The sequence below is a fragment of the Lactuca virosa genome, chromosome 2, assembly GCF_052849685.1.
Source record: "Lactuca virosa cultivar CGN04683 chromosome 2, Lactuca_virosa_CGN04683_v6, whole genome shotgun sequence".
NCBI classification, from domain to species: domain Eukaryota; kingdom Viridiplantae; phylum Streptophyta; class Magnoliopsida; order Asterales; family Asteraceae; genus Lactuca; species Lactuca virosa.
This window is the reverse complement of record NC_136427.1, coordinates 187,902,883-187,919,037: the sequence shown is the minus strand read 5'-3', so window position 1 is coordinate 187,919,037 and position 16,155 is coordinate 187,902,883. Positions and strand designations below refer to the sequence as shown.

Below are 16,155 nucleotides of genomic sequence, written 5' to 3'. Positions count from 1 at the left end.
AAAAGCCCAACAGAGGACGTACGCGGGGCGTACTCCTCTGGTACGTTGCGTGTACTCGTTCTGATGTTGACCACCATCGGGGTGGTTGACCCAGTACGCTGGGTGTACTGGATTTACGCTGGGCGTACATAGTGGTTTGCCAAAATCTTAATAAGTGCTTAATGGCTTAAGCACTTAAGCCCAAACTTCAGATCCAGTGACCAAATGTGCCTAGGACCCATAAAGTCACGAACTTTATCACTTTGGACGTCCATAAAGCTCTTAATACTTGGTCTTAATCCATTAAGACCTTCCTACTCCATGCATGGGACATCTTAAGCCATTGGGACCTCATTTTTATCACTCAAAACCTCTTTAAGAGTCCAAAAGGACAGTTTATTTTGTCCAAATCACATCATGCACCATCTTGGGACTTTTGGGACAAGAAATGGTTCCTTAAAGCCACAATAGCAAGATCTATAAAATGCATGTATAAAGTTTGAAGCTTTTTACCTTCTGGAGCTTCTAGGGAACCAACCAACTTTAGATCTACAAGCTTGATCTTCTTCTCCAACTCCTTCATGCAACACCTTCTTCTCAAAACACTCAAAATACACTCTGTAAGCTCACACACTCAAGGAAATGGCTAGGGTTTGGGGAAAACGACTCTAAACAGTGGAGACTGAGGTAAAGGAGGGTTATGAGCTCATAAGGTTACTTATATAGCCCCCCAAACCCTAAATATTAGGGTTTCATCCTGTTATAAGTACGCTCAACATACACAAGTGTACGCCCAGCGTACTAAGGCGGACCTTAGTACGCTTAGCGTACTCTTATGTACGCTCAGCGTACTCCTTCTTGACCCAAGGTTGCAACCTTGGCCCTTATACTTAGCTTGGCTCTACACTTCCAACCCCAAGGACTACAAATGGCCAAATAATAATAGTAGAGAGGGTTCGGAAATACCTGCGAAATCTCAGGATGTTACATTTAACATCTTTATTTAAGTACATGTTTACTTAGATGTTTGTATACATTTTGGTAATGTCATTTATGATGTTTATAATGCCATTTGTGTTCCCTGTCTTTAACATCTTTTGCACAAGTTCATTACATGGTTGCAGAAATCGCTAATCGGTTGCTAATCGGTGGACTAGCGATTAGGGATTAATCGGCTAGGCGGGGATTAATCGGGGACCATTAATTATTAGGAAAATTATTCAAAAATTTATAAATCTAATTTCAATCCTACAAAAAAACGATTAATCGGCGATTAGATCCGATTAGGGCCGATTAGGTCTGACTTTGACCTGCGTTGACCAAACCCGATTAGGTCCGATTAATTCTGACTTTGACCTGTATTGACCAAACCCGATTATAGTGACCGATTAGCAATAAATCTCATCGGTGGAGGTCCGATTAGCGATTAATCGCCGATTAATCGGCCGATTAGGCCGATTTCTGCAACACTGGTTCATTATATATCAAAATTTAGTCATGATACATCAAAATTATGTTATATTAACTCAAACACATGCTTTAGTCATAATACGTCCAACTTTCATTGTATACAAAACTTCATGAACTACATGATTTAGTCAGAATACATAAAATAGGATACAAAGAACACATCAAACTTTCAAAACTACATCTTTAACATACAAGAAAAATAACACAAACAATGCAACTTTATGAGTAAACAACTTCCACTTCACTTTGTCCAGTTTTTGTCTGAAAACCAAATCAAAGTTTTTCTCTTCTTCCTGCAAATACTAATTTCGTTTTCCAAATTTCCAAGTTTCAATGTGAGGTTGTAGATTTGTCCCAAATCATCGTTCTTCTCTACTGTGTAGTCATCCTCTTCCATCCATTCCCAGAAATTACATTTTGGAGTTCTTGCACTCTTCAAGAAAAGTATAAAAAAATGTTAAATTGAAGAGAAGATGAAGAAGAAGATTTAATTAGGGATAATTAAAAAAAACTGATTTACCAATGAGTTTTGACAAACTCGAATTTTTTTTCCAGGATTGTCGGGTGTTCTTGAAATCTTCAAACGAGATGTCATCTCACACTTACATGGATGGTCAACTTGCAATTCGACATTGCGTTTGGAAGAGACAGATGAAGCAAAAGAAGAAGCCATTGTCGATATAGGGCTTTAACATACGAGCGACCCATATAACACCCTTTATATAATGAACTGATGTGTAGTATGCCACGTAGATGCCATGTACTATCTTGTATATGCCAACCAAACATTGATTTAGCTACATCAGTTGAAATATGCGTTAGCCGGTAATATTGGTGTAAATTGAAGACGTAAAACAAGTTAGTTGACTTTATGTGTAAAAAAAGAAAAAATTACCAATCCCTCTCCCTCTTTCTAATAAAACTTCTCTAAGGTGCCACATGTTTTTTTTTCTAAACCCCACACGTGACATTTTCTAAGGCTTTCTTAATTTTTTTTCCCGCTCAATTGATCATATTAGTAAATCATCCCTGAAAATTAGCAATTATAATTTAAATTTACGTTCTGATAAGAATAGACTTTCTAACTATACAAACGAGAAATCAGCAATTGATGAGGGAGATTGCTGAGTTGATTATTAACATAATATAGAAGGTAATTCGTTTCCAAAAATTTTTCTCAATCTCTCTAACCATAAAATCTTGATATATATGCGGCTTCTTCTTCAATATGATGATCAAAAAATGCAATGATCCTTCTGGGGTTTTTTCCGTAGAGACAAAAATTTTCAAATTCGTACATTTGGGCATTTGTGGACACACCAATCCTTTAAAATCAAATATTTCTTGGTTTTCAAAGAAGGTGAGTTCATATTCTTTTACGATTTCGTCTGTATCTTTCAATTTCTAAACCTATTTAACTGAGTTCATAGTCATTTATATAACTGAGTTCATAGTCGTTTACATTAGTTATTCTTTTTACCTTAGACCTAATACGATTTATGTTGATTGGATTGAAGATAGAGTTATTTCCTGGTTTTTCACCTTCTTTTGATTTTGGTCCATGTATTTGATTGATGGTTTGAAATTAACGAGTTTGAAAAACAATGATAGAGATTTAACTTTGCGGAGTTGTTGTGCAACCTCACTGTTGGAGAAGCAATCTGATCCTTGCATATGATTGCCCGCCAAGTGTTTGCCAAAATGCTTGAATGAAAGGCTTGATTCTATTTGTTCGTTTCCCTGCTTCGAGTTTAGCCCCTTGCGGGTTAGTGTGAAAAGATATGTGTTTTCTTACTGTTTTCATGAAAATTCTTTGTTTTGTTTTTGTTGAGTTAGTTTGAATCATTATCTAATTTGTGTGTGGCTTTTTAGGAACCAACTACAACTACTCAATTCGGAGCATTAATAAAACTTCTATTTCATCTTTTTTGTATGAAATAGTTCACTGTGCATAATTCTGTAGTACAAGAAAGGCTGTTTAAAATTTAAATTACTGTTGGCATGATTATAGATATGAAAATTATTTATGTGCTATTATTTCAATAATCAAATGGAAGAAAACCATTTGACCCTTTTTTTTTCACTCATACAGCTATCCCACTCTAACTGCAGCTAGAAATCGAAAGAGGTAACCTCTGAATCCTTTCCTTTACTTTGCTTTGTTTGAAATTCCAAATATGCCCACATATGAACTTCTGTTATGCTTAATTTAAGCGCCACCGCCCGCTTTTGTACTTTTAGTTGGATTTTTTTGGATTTCATTGTTTATTTGCTTTTTATTAAATATTGCAATTGTTTTTTTTATGGTTTTATCTAGGTTGGATGGGGCAATTTCTACTTGGACATTTTTACCTATTTGGTCATATATTGTCCTAATACGATCATATGGTATTATTATGATAAAAGATATAGAATTAGGTATTGTAGTATGTCCTTTTACATTAGTATTACGTGCAGGTACTGTAGTATAAGAGATACTTTGATTTCGTATCACATGGATTGTTATGAGAGATTGATTAATAATAAGGATTAGGACAGATTAAACAATGTTGAATGCATGGATTTGTGGATGAGCCGAAGAGTTATGGTTGCTATATTTTAGGATGTGAGTAGTCTGCAGGGGCAAGTTGTAATCACAACATTATTTGGGATTTTCATTTGAAATTGTTGGTTTGTGATTAGGAGGTGAAGACATCGTTTGGGCAAAAATATTGATTTTGGGTTGTATGAATTTGTCATATTAGAGCTTTCTACTTTTTAATAATGCATTCCTGATTTTTTTTTTATTAATATCCAGGGTCTTATTATTATTATTATTATTATTATTATTATTATTATTATTACATTGACCATTTCCTAAATTAACTATTTATGGACCATTCATTTTTAATAATTTGTTCACAGGGACCATTATATAAATTTACGTAATATACTTTGTCTAACTGTGTTAAGAGTTGCTTTCCAATGCATATGTTTACATTTTACACTATATATCAATGCAGTTTTCGGTTTTTCATATTAGGTCTTCCTATTTTCATTTTTAAGTTTATATAATTTATTTTTAAAGTACAGTGTTACACGTTATTAACAATTTCATTTTTTTATAATTCTAAAGGTTACAATCTATATTAACCAAGTTGGTAATATCCCCAACAACCAGGAAGTATGATAATAAAAACCATGCTATTAAAAATAAAACATAACAAATAAAGAAGTTATACAACAATTACCTTTAGTGTGTTGGTACGAAGAGTGATTGGATGAGGCTTTTCAAAAGCTTCAGTTAGTTCCATATGTTCAACATGTGGAAAGATCTACACAAAAGGTAACATTACAGACTATTAGAATTTGGACAATAGAAAAATTATCCTACAAAATATCAAAGATTTAATTACCTCACAAATGTTTCCACTTGAATATAATGCACTAATTTTTCACTTGAATCACTGTTATCTTGACTAAACACATTGTCACCATCATTTTCTTCCTTATTTAATGATTCATAAAATTTTCAATTTGTGTTTACCTGTCAATAGAAGAATATGTGCTTGATCACAAAAGATGATTTTTTTTTAAAAGCCAACACCTAAACAAAAATCGAGAGAATTATGCAAAAATATCAAACACAGATCCTAACAATAGATTATGATAAACACAACATTATAGTTTTCTATGAAAAAATATATATCGGCTAAACCAAAAATTAAAAGTTCAAAATGTTTCAATGTCTAAAAAAGGCTAACATTACCCAAAAATAACATCACTGACGCATAATTCACAATCCATCTTCTTGACTCTGTTGTTCGTGCTCTCCGATTCAAAGGCACCTTCGACTTGGTCACCCATTTATACCACATTCGTTGTCTTCCAAAAACATCTCTCCACTCGATCTGTAATTTGTTATTATTTCATTATCGTTGTTTGTCTTCATAAGTGATCTGTGGTGTTCTAAGACGATTCATTTCAAAAACATATCTCCGCTCAATTCATTTCTCACACGCCATCCGATTTACTGTTTTTTAGGTATGTAACACCTTCAAGTTTTGTTCTATATACATTTATAACCCTTTTTTACTTTCATTATTATAATAACCTAATTTTGTAATTTGTCCTATACCAATTTTCATTTGCTTCATTGATTGTTGTTGTTTTATTTTATGATCAATTTTATATTTAATATTTCATTATATGACATCATTTTTTCATTAATTCACATATAAATAATATCCCATGTATCTTGAAAAATGATTTCAAATATTTCACATAAAATTACATGAAAATCACATACCTCTCTTAGTTAATAATTTTTTGAAAACAATTGATTAATAATTACGATTTTAACTATGAAAATTTGTTTAATTCTTTAACCGTGATTCCCACGGGTTATAACCTAGTATATGAACAAACATAAGAGGTACTCTCCTAAGTCATTTTCTCAATTATTTTTTATATTTAATTAATTTTTAACTAAAACTTAAAAAATCATTAAAGAAATAACCAAATATATAATTTTCTCGTATAAATCGTGTTGGAGATGTTAGGCTAACTTTTCAAATTTCAAAATCTTTTCACAAATTTATTTAATAATACATTTTAATTATATAATCTTAATTTTAAAAACAGAATATATTTTTTTGCCAATATTTTTGCGCTTTCTGGTAACACAAATTTCAAGTTTCCACCTTTTTTCCACAGCCGCGAACGACCGATGGAAAGTCCACCGTCTCCGCCTCTGCCTCTGCCACTGCCTCTACCGCCGCCAATTGAGGCCGGCGTAGCCTCTACCGCGAACCCCAACTCTGGGGCCTCCAATCTTACTGTCGAGAGACACACTGAACCAAACTCCGCAACGCATGCCACGGTTATCAAGAAAAAGATGAAGAATAAAAAGAAAAGGAAGGACGTACCAAAATCCCACTCCGACGCTTCTTCTGATCCACCTCAACAATCGTTGAATTCCATTTCTTCTTCTTCTACGTCTAGTTCATTTCATCCAAGATCGAAAGGTATTCGTCTCTCAAGTAACCGCAGAAACCCTAGAGTTCTTAGCAGCCCCGTTTCGCAAAGACACGAAGGAACCGAAGCTGACGCGCTTGCTCTCCCTCTCGGAATGTCGATCGCTGCTTTTGTTGCTCAGGTTCTTACCGGCTTTCTTTTTGTTTTATTGTTACTTTTATCTTGAATTTGATCATACTTCTTACCACAATGTCGAATCTTTCCGTAAGCAATTGGGGAAAGCAAAATCGAAAACCTAGTCATAGAAACAATAGCGTCTATGTCACTAAAGTTTGTGTCTTTTCCTTTCTTGGTGTATGAACTTTCTTGGACGGATGAGTCGTGGCTCTGAATAGCTCATATAGCAAGTCAATTTCTTGGTGCAAACCAACAAGATGATGTCAAGAAATTGTAGTTTGTTTGTTGTAAAGGAGTCTGCGATTTGGTGTTATGTTTCAAGATTATAGTTTATCTAAACTCTTGCAATTTGATGGAACTTTAAATAGTTATGCAAATTTGCCCTTTCATGGTGCATCGACATTAACGATTTATAACATATCAACATCAATCTTTTGCTATTTTTTATATTTAATTTAGTATTCACTCTCTTATGTGTTGTTATTCGCCTTATTATGTATCAGGTGTTGGAAAAGAAAGAAGCAACTGGAGAAAAGATGTCTATAGATCATCTCTCCCAGGTAGTCATCTTACATATTCTGTAACCCTAATTTTAACTTGAATTTTCATTTAGTGCATTGCATCTTGTGCTCTCATGTTGACAGTTTTGGCTTGAACATCCTGCTGAGAGCTTTTTAGCTGTGGATTATATAAGGTGTTGGTACGTTTTAGAGATGTAATCAGTAATCACTAATTTGTGGATTAATCGTTGCTAAATAACCCCTTTTTTCCTAAATGAACAACCTTAATATATCTTTTTGTAAATCACATTTATTTGTTTTATGTACGTATGGATCTTATTCTGATCAGATATATCTATCTACTTGCAGATATGCACTTTGGCAGTTAAAGAATCATTGTCTCATGTAAGATATCACTTTCTCTTTAGATAATTATCCATGTTTTTTATTTATTTATTATGCTTGTTGTATTTATGATTTACAATGTTATTTTATAGGTTTTTGGCAACAAATTTGATTACTTTGTAAGCAACTTCGAAAGATCATTTCAGAGCACCTTGATGACACTCAGAGTAATCAATGAAACATCAGAAAACAGTAAAACATCATATCAACACGTGGAAGGGAGTTCAACCTATGATTTTCATTTTGATATGAAAGAAAACACATCCACAAGCCAAGAACAAGCCACCATTGTTTCCGAATACGAAGAAAACACACATAGAGATCATGTTTCCAATGAACTTGCAGTTCTTCATGATCCAAGAATCGGTCAACAGTTGACTTTAAACACTCCAAATCGACATCACATGCTTAGCACCTTTGAAAGGTCTTTATCAGAACAAGTTCGTTCAAATGATCTCAAAGCATTTGAACTCAGTCTCACTATGCAAAAGATGAAACTTAAAGAAGCACAAATCGCAGTCAATTGTGATTCAAATATCTTAGAAAGGTTTAAGTTATCAATGGGCATCTCAAAAGCCAACTTTAGAACCGAAAAATTCAAAACCGAATTAGAAGATTCGAGACACACACAACTCCTTAAAAAATGCGCCGATTGTCTCGTTGCTGGTTTGCTCATTATGCTTGCTGGTCTTGCTTATGGAACCTACATTCATTCCTATGAAAAACTCATTGAAGCCACAGAAACATGCACTCCCATCAAGGTAACAATCATAAATTCATATATTCACATTAAAGCCGTGTTTGGAAGACTACCTGATAGCTGAAAAGCTAGCTGGTAGCTCGTTAAAACTAGCATAAACTCAAAAAATAAGTTATGCGCGCCAAGCACAACCTAAATGATTTTTATGGTTTTTAGGGTTCGAATTCATGGTGGATTCCAAAGTCAATGGCGACATTTAGTTCGGGATTCCAAACCCTAAGGTGTCAAGTTCAAGTTATAGTCCGTTGGCTATTTGGGCTTTTAATGATTGTTGCAATCACATATGTACTCCTTCGAAGATCCGGTTCCACAAATCAAACAATGCCGATTACTTTTATCCTTCTCTTACTCGGTGGTGTGTGTGGTGTCGCCGGAAAATTTTGCATCGACACATTGGGTGGCAGTGGGTACCGGTGGTTGATTTATTGGGAGGTTCTTTGTTTGGTGCATTTTTTCTCAAATGTTTGTACTTCCATGTTGTTTCGTATTCTTCATGGGCCTGTTGCTGTTACTGTGACTGATGGGTCGATTAGCAGTAAGTTATGTCCATACTGGTTTAGGCGATTGGTGTTTTATGCCGTGGTGTTGGTTTATTTGCCTTTGGCTTGTGGGATGATTCCTTTTGCGGGGCCCGTTGAATGGTTTCGACATTTTGGGTTGATTGTGATGGGTCGGGTTGTGGGTCCAGATGAATGATGTTTGTAAAAATTGGAGAAGTATGTAAAGGAGAATGGGTACTTGTTCTATTTATGTTTTGTGATCGGTTTTTTGAATTTTGGTTGAGAAATTGATGTAAATGTGGTTTGGATTCACGAAGTGTGAGTTATTAAATCTAGTAATACTATGTTTAATCTTTTACAAGATGTAATCATTTTACAAATTTACCTTTTTTTTCTTTTAAGTGTCAATAGTTTCTTCCAAGACTTTTTAAACATCATTCATATATATAATTGTAATCGAGAAAAAACAGACAAGATATGACATGTATTGATTGCTTTGCCAAAAAAAAAAAAAGTATTAATATTTAGAAAAATCATTCACTAAAAGCTTAATATTGTGTTGTGTATCCCAACAATCTACCACTCAAATCCTTCATGGGCTGCCACAACTGTCTTTTCATAATGGAGCTTGACCATGCTAATCAACTCCTGGTGTCAAATTAGACACCTCATGAGTCATGTATCAAGTCTTAATCGTTTAAAACGTTTATTATTTTGATTCATACAAAAAACTTATATATTAATTTTTTTGTCTGGCTAAAACCTCTCATTATTTAAATTTATACGAAAAAACCATATATATATATATATATATATATATATATATATATATATATATATATAAAATGCAAGAATAACATAATCTCGCATATGAATCTTATTGTTAATCTTATTATTTTGATTCATACAAAAAACGTATGTATTAATTTTTTTGTCGGGCTAAAGCCTCTCATTTAAATCTATACGAAAAAAACCTTATATTAGATTTTTCTTGACATAAACTCGCATATGCATCTTATTGCTAATCTTATTATTTTGATTCATACAGAAAACTTATGTATTAATTTTTTTGTCCGACTAAAACCTCTCATTATTTAAATCTATAAAAAAAACCTTATATTAGATATTTGTGAATGCAAGAATAACATAAACTCGTATATGCATCTTATTGCTAATGTTAGGAAGGAGGGAGTTTTTCGGTCCTTCCTTCCCAACTCATTCAAATCACTGTCACGTTAGCTTTTTCTTCCATCCTCTCTTTCATATTTCCTAGCATACAACATACAGAAACTCTATTTTTCTCAACCCACTTGTCACATAATTATTTTTTATTTAATTGAATTAGAAAATATAAAATAAATTAAAACATAACATTTTTTCTTTGAAAATAAACTTTTGGTAATTTAAAACAAATATATATATATATATATATATATATATATATATATATATATATATATATATATATATATATATATATATATATATATATTAAAAACCACACTAGAGTTAATGCATTGTAAGATTGTTGCATCGGGAAATATGTTATGGATAATTTTGGTATTTTTGATAGTTTGGTTTTGAAATCCTAGAGAAGAAAATGAAATATAGTGATTTGAACCGCCTTACCTGGATTTATATATTTGGTTATAACCTGTCTTTTTAGCTTTGCCTCAGAAATCCATTAAAAGTAATTGAAGTGGAAAGTTTTTAGAGAAATTTATACCGAATAACTGGGATATCTTGATAAATATATACAAAAATATTAAAAATAAACAAAATAAAAAGGTAGATTTTGTCTTGTTCACGAGATGCATGACAACAAAAAAGGGCATGTTAATATATTTCTTTCACATGCATACATTGAACACAAATTCACAGGGTCTACCAACCCGCTGACAGCCAAATAACTCCTTGAACCCGTTACACTCGCCGGTCAAGGTATCACAACCACCGGTACCGCCCTAACCCACCATTAACCCACCGCGCGACTCCGTTCTCCCTTTGCACTCACTGCACGACTCCGTTCTCCCTTAGACGTATATTGTATTTTGTATGTTAGCATTTTTAGTATGACATTAGCCCATCTTATACGTAGCCCATGTAATGATGTATTATTGTACATATCGATCATGGTGGAATACAATGTAAAATTTATGGGAAAATATTAATTATTTCACAGCTAAAACCTAAAGAGAGCATAATCAGACGATTTCAAATAATGAGATAATTTAAATAGCCACAAATTTAATATATAAGATTTTAAAAGAATGTCTAAAATAATACTAATTATATGATTTTATGTTTTTCTGATTTGTCGTTTAATAATAGGATTTTTGCTATTAACTAGTAATTACGTTTCATAGTTATTTTATTTTGGATATCTCAAACATTTAAAAGATGTTAAGCTGTTCAACTTTGATTCTTATTTATTATTATTATTATTATTTTTAAAACAGTGTGTTGTTGAATATGAAAATTTTCTAAATGTATTTATCTTATGACCATCTTTAGAAGAAAATGCGATACCCATGCAGCTGCTGCTCTTCTAAGTTCTACCTCATCATCATCGATGACACTCGTCATCAATCATCTGGATATGGAATACATACCATTAACACTCGGATCACGACCTCACAAGTTGCTTTTTGAATGTCTGTCGATCAGTGGATTTAGACAAGCTTTACCTATCTCCTGATTCACAAATTAATATGAACGATCGATGAAGCTCTTTAAGGGTTACTTGCAGCAGAAGGGCAAGCTCACGGACAGCTTTTAATGGTGGATACTCATCAAGATATTCTCAGTGGAAATTTACAAATATGAACTGAAGTCTAAGAAACTGTGTAGGATGACAAGATCTAGCATCGGGATTCCGGAAGAAAAATCCCAATATTGTCTACTTAATGATTCATTGTTTTGAATTTTGATCACAACACTAGAAGAAAAATAAAATTTGGTTATTATTTAATAGAATTGTTTCAAATTTGTTGTCATCAATAATTTTGGCCAATGCAACCACTTCAACAAATAATGATATATAAAATACCCAATTTTACACTAAGAGAACAAGAATTAAAATTGAGTGATTAAACCTAGCTCTTCTTAACAAATATAATGATTATTTTGCAAGAAAAGCTATGAATATAAATATTAAAAAAGCCGTTCACTATAAGCTTAATTTATGTATGTAACTACCACTCAAATCCTTGACCATGGGCTGACACAACCATCTTGGCATCATGGAGCTTGACCATGTTAACCAACTCGGCACCATACCCAACTATGTGTCCATGATGCGGATCGTCAAAGCCTTGAGAGATCAGTCTTGTTGGTGTCGAATTCGACACCTGATCATGACTGGTACCAGTACCAATATCAGTATCAGTCGGTGGCTCAGATGTTCTCGTGTACTTGTTGAGATAACTCTTCAAACCACCAACGTAGTTTTCGAACCCAAGGGTTGTCATGGCCCACAACAAATCATCACCGTTGATTGTTTTTCGCTTCTCTCTCTGACATTTGTCTGAGGCTTCTCCGGTTATGAAACTGATGAACTCCGACACACACTCTTGCACCGTCTCTTTGGCTTCTTTAGATATTTTGGCATTAGCCGGGAGTGATTTTTTCATGATACGACCGACGTTGGCAATCGGGAGAAGCCGTTCTTGGTCTTTAGAGGATCCGTCAGAGACGTTGCTAGATGATGGGCTACCGGACGGGCTGATTTGGGTTCTTTTTCCTGTCATGAAGTTGTTGTGGAGTCTTAAGGGGTGCGGGATTATGACATGTTTATAGTGTCAAGAGTTGAGAATAATGAACATTTAAAAAGAGTGCAAAGGCGGTTTGATTTGGACATAAAATATAAAATAAGTTTACAATAAAGTTAATAAATGTCGGGTAAACGACTTTGATCATTATATTCGTATTTCGAGGTCGAAATAGTCATCGGAAATATTGTCTAAAACCAAACCTGGTATCTTCTTAGTACTCTTTATTATATTAACAAATATTGTGATTGGTTGAATTAGGAGTAAAATGATTAGAAATAATAATAATAAAACGATGGTTTACAAATCTATATTTTTTAATGAATAATTTAGTTTATTAATAACATGTGAAACCGGTTTGCAGCCTGCAGAGTCTTTCATATGATAGAATATATAATTATATTTTTTATTTAGTAAAAGATAGTTTATGAAAAATTTGGCTTTATTATACCACCAGTAAGACATTGCTTAAACCAAATTTTGTTTTCGGTATATATGGTGCTCCCTTTTGTCCCATTAAAACTACAAGGTGTTGGTTTATAGTTACCTATATTTAAATCAACTAAATTTATTCTTATGCAAATGTTGGTGATTTTAGTGTTATTAACATATTTTGGTGTAATTTTTGTTAATAATGAGATAGGCTGAGTGTCATTTACTAACCGAGTTTGGAGGTGTGGGGTGCACACTCGGTGTGACAAATGTGAACTCGGGAATACAGGGTCCGGGGGCAGCACCCCTGAGTGCAGGGTTCAAAGGGGCTGCAACCCCTTGACGGGGTCTAGGGGCAGCGCCCCTTGTGGGGTCTAAGGGGCAGAGCCTCGAAACCTAAACGGATTTTGCTTCGGGTGTGACTCCAGTCATGCAATTTTCCGCCAAAAACCTACTGATGACATCATAATGATGTAGGCATCGGTTGTGTCTAATAACTACCAAGTTTTGACGCCATTTTTGGTTTAACCGATTTTAACCACTTTTCCCTCAAGTATAAGAATTCTTCTCTGGTTTCAGAAAAAAGGGTTGGAACATTCATACACTCGAAATTACATTATAATTTCTCTATCTCTAAAGAATACAAAACAACAAGGTATATTTTCTATGTTTTGAATTTGGAAGTAGCTGTTTGATTTCCAAATTGCATCTCTTGGATTATCCCAAATCAGATTTCGTGATACCCCACGCATAAGGGTCGAAATCACAGATTTTGGAAAATGATTGCAATCACGATCCCAGAAATTATCTAAGTTAATTGATATTCTCCAGACCTGAAATCTAACATTCAAAATCTGTGGTTTTGTGAAGAATATCAATGGCAGAATTTGTTAAAGACATGACTTTCAAATTCGGGAAGTTGGACAAGTTTGAAGGCACCGATTCTCGTCACTGGCAACAGAAGATGCATATCCTTCTTACTACCCTGAAAGTTGTTCACGTTTTGAGCACTCCTGCACCAGAACCAATGGAGGATGAAACCTTTGACCATACCAGAAGAATATGCAAATGGGAAAATGATGAATATATTTGTCGTGGGCACATTCTAAATGGTATGTCTGACTCTCTCTTTGACATTTATCAAAATCAAGAATCTACAAAAGATCTATGGGATGCCCTTGAATCTGAATACATGGCAGAGGATGCCTCAAGTAAGAAATTCCTTGTTAGTAATTTTAATAATTACAAGATGGTGGATTCAAGGCTTGTCATGGAACGGTACAATGAACTCATGAGGATTTCGGGACAATTTGAATAACACAAAATGCAAATGGATGAATCCATTTCTGTCTCAAGTGTTATAGACAAATTGCCCCTGTCCTGGAAAGACTTTAAACACACACTGAAACACCAAAAAGAAGAGTTGTCTCTAGTACAACTTGGCAGTCACTTGAGAATTGAAGAGGGTCTTCGGGATTAAGAAAGTGGCAAGCGAAAAGAAAAGGAAGTTCCTGGATCTTCAGTGAACACGGTGGAAGATGACAAACATCTATAAAAATAACAAAGGAAAAATGAAGAAGAAAGATGACCATCATAAGGATTCAAACAAGAAAGAAAAACTTGTGTGTTGGAATTACAAAAAACCCGGTCACATGAAGCGAGATTGTCGTTTGAAAAAGAACAAAAATGGTGCAAGCACTTCTGGACAAGGATCTAATGATCAAGGTCCAAAACCACAAGGTCAGAATTTTATTTTTGAAATTACAACTATTGCTGTTATATATCATGTAATACTAATTCCTGAATCATTCTATGTTCAGGATGATGATCATGCATGGTAGATAGACTCGGGGGCGACGAGTCATGTATGTAAAGATCGCTCTTGGTTCAAGGATTATGAAGTAGTTAATGTTGGATCGATGTTGTACGTGGGAGAGCATAATAAAGCACATATTGTGGGTCGTGGTTGTGTTTCTTTATGTTTTAGTTTAGGAAAAACTCTTATTCTTAAGAATGTTATCCATGTTCCTAATATTAGAAAGAATTTATGTAACGCCCGTGTTTCTGGGCTAAGCATTAATGTTGTTGTAATAGTCTAGGTTAACCTTTGTAACTCATTTTGAAATAATAAGAATGTGTTATTTGAGTATTATGTGTTTTGTGCTTAATTGTGTGTCTTAATTTAATTAAGAATAAAAATAAGCGTTAAAATAAAATATTAGATAAAGCTGATATCTATGGATAATGTTGTAGTAGTTGAAACGAGGTTTCGGAATATATAAAGAATGTCGAAATCCGAGTTATAACGAAGAAGTTATGACCTGTCGAAGTTTCGCGACAGAACCGGCACGACGCTGAATGACGTAAAATATGAATTTAAGATAGAGCGATATCTAGCCTTAGTGATCTGAACGAAAGTCGTAGAATACGTTAAACCGAGAGCGTGCATAAAAAGAACGTCTAAATCTGACTTCGTATGAGGAAGTTATGATTTTTCTAAGTTTCGACTTAGCAGTATGCAGCCCGAAGTTCGAATATGAGATCGAGTGATTTCTAGCCGAAACAATCTAAACGAGAATCGAAGATCTCGTCATTAGTAGTGCAACGGTGAAAAGACAGACAAAAACGGACGTCGGATGAAGAAGTTATGATTTTATAACGGAATTTTTCCTGTCCCGGCCTACTAAAAATAATATAATAAAAATAAAGTCAAAATTAGCCGATGGAGTCTAAACGAAAGTTGTAGAGCGTAGTCTCACCTACGCGTGGATATAAAGAACGTCGAAAACGGAGCTCGTATGCGAAACAAATGAATTTTTGAAGATCGTGGCACGCATACCAAAGCTTATCCGAAGGAGTTGCTGATCCGATCCGAACTACGCCCAGCGTACACCGAAGCGTGACCCGCCTCGCACTCAAGTGCTCCGATGACATAAGCGATGACGAATCCGGAGTACGCCCCGCGTACCGAAGCATTACGCCCAGCGTAATGCGAGGCTTCAGCCTCTATAAAAGGCATGCGAGGGCAGCCGAGATCTTTTGCTCCATTCTTCATTTCTCTCTCATTTTCACCTCGTTTTTCGTGCCAGAATTATCCCGAAGCCCCGGTATCATTCCCGAGCCCCGAAGCAAGTTCCGAAGCCCCGAAGATCCCGAGAAGTAAAGTTTCCGAGCCGAAACTTTGCCATCGAGAAGCCCGGTTTTCA

The 16,155-nt window shown here is 34.4% G+C and overlaps 1 protein-coding gene, 1 long non-coding RNA gene and 1 pseudogene across 3 annotated transcripts; 2 read left to right on the top strand and 1 right to left on the bottom strand.

Annotated features, from left to right (window-relative positions):
- The first annotated feature begins 2,493 nt into the window (after positions 1 to 2,493).
- On the top strand, positions 2,494 to 4,189 carry LOC145156673 (uncharacterized). Of its 2 annotated transcripts, XR_013736851.1 has the most exons (4): positions 2,494 to 2,602; positions 2,724 to 2,809; positions 3,542 to 3,577; positions 3,767 to 4,189. It is a non-coding gene; the product is annotated as an uncharacterized LOC145156673 (long non-coding RNA). The 2 variants fall into 2 exon arrangements; XR_013736850.1 differs by lacking the exon at positions 2,494 to 2,602 and having other exon boundaries at positions 2,609 to 2,809.
- Positions 4,190 to 6,157: 1,968 nt separating this feature from the next.
- On the top strand, positions 6,158 to 9,110 carry CPR5 (protein). The gene is made up of 5 exons (XM_079078914.1): positions 6,158 to 6,586; positions 7,086 to 7,142; positions 7,452 to 7,487; positions 7,580 to 8,248; positions 8,404 to 9,110. The coding sequence occupies exons 1-5, from the start codon at positions 6,158 to 6,160 to the stop codon at positions 8,941 to 8,943; spliced, it is 1,731 nt and encodes a 576-aa protein (XP_078935040.1). The 3' UTR covers positions 8,944 to 9,110.
- A 2,690-nt stretch (positions 9,111 to 11,800) lies between these two features.
- Positions 11,801 to 12,523, bottom strand: LOC145156672 (nuclear transcription factor Y subunit B-1 pseudogene; annotated as a pseudogene).
- Positions 12,524 to 16,155: the final 3,632 nt, after the last annotated feature.

Bases quoted from the DNA above. Each gene is read 5' to 3' on its own strand.
- CPR5 (XM_079078914.1), top strand. From the start codon at position 6,158: ATGGAAAGTCCACCGTCTCCGCCTCTGCCTCTGCCACTGCCTCTACCG. The intron at 6,587-7,085 runs GTTCTTACCGGC...ATTATGTATCAG, and splicing joins TCGCTGCTTTTGTTGCTCAG to GTGTTGGAAAAGAAAGAAGC. The intron at 7,488-7,579 runs GTAAGATATCAC...GTTATTTTATAG, and splicing joins TTAAAGAATCATTGTCTCAT to GTTTTTGGCAACAAATTTGA.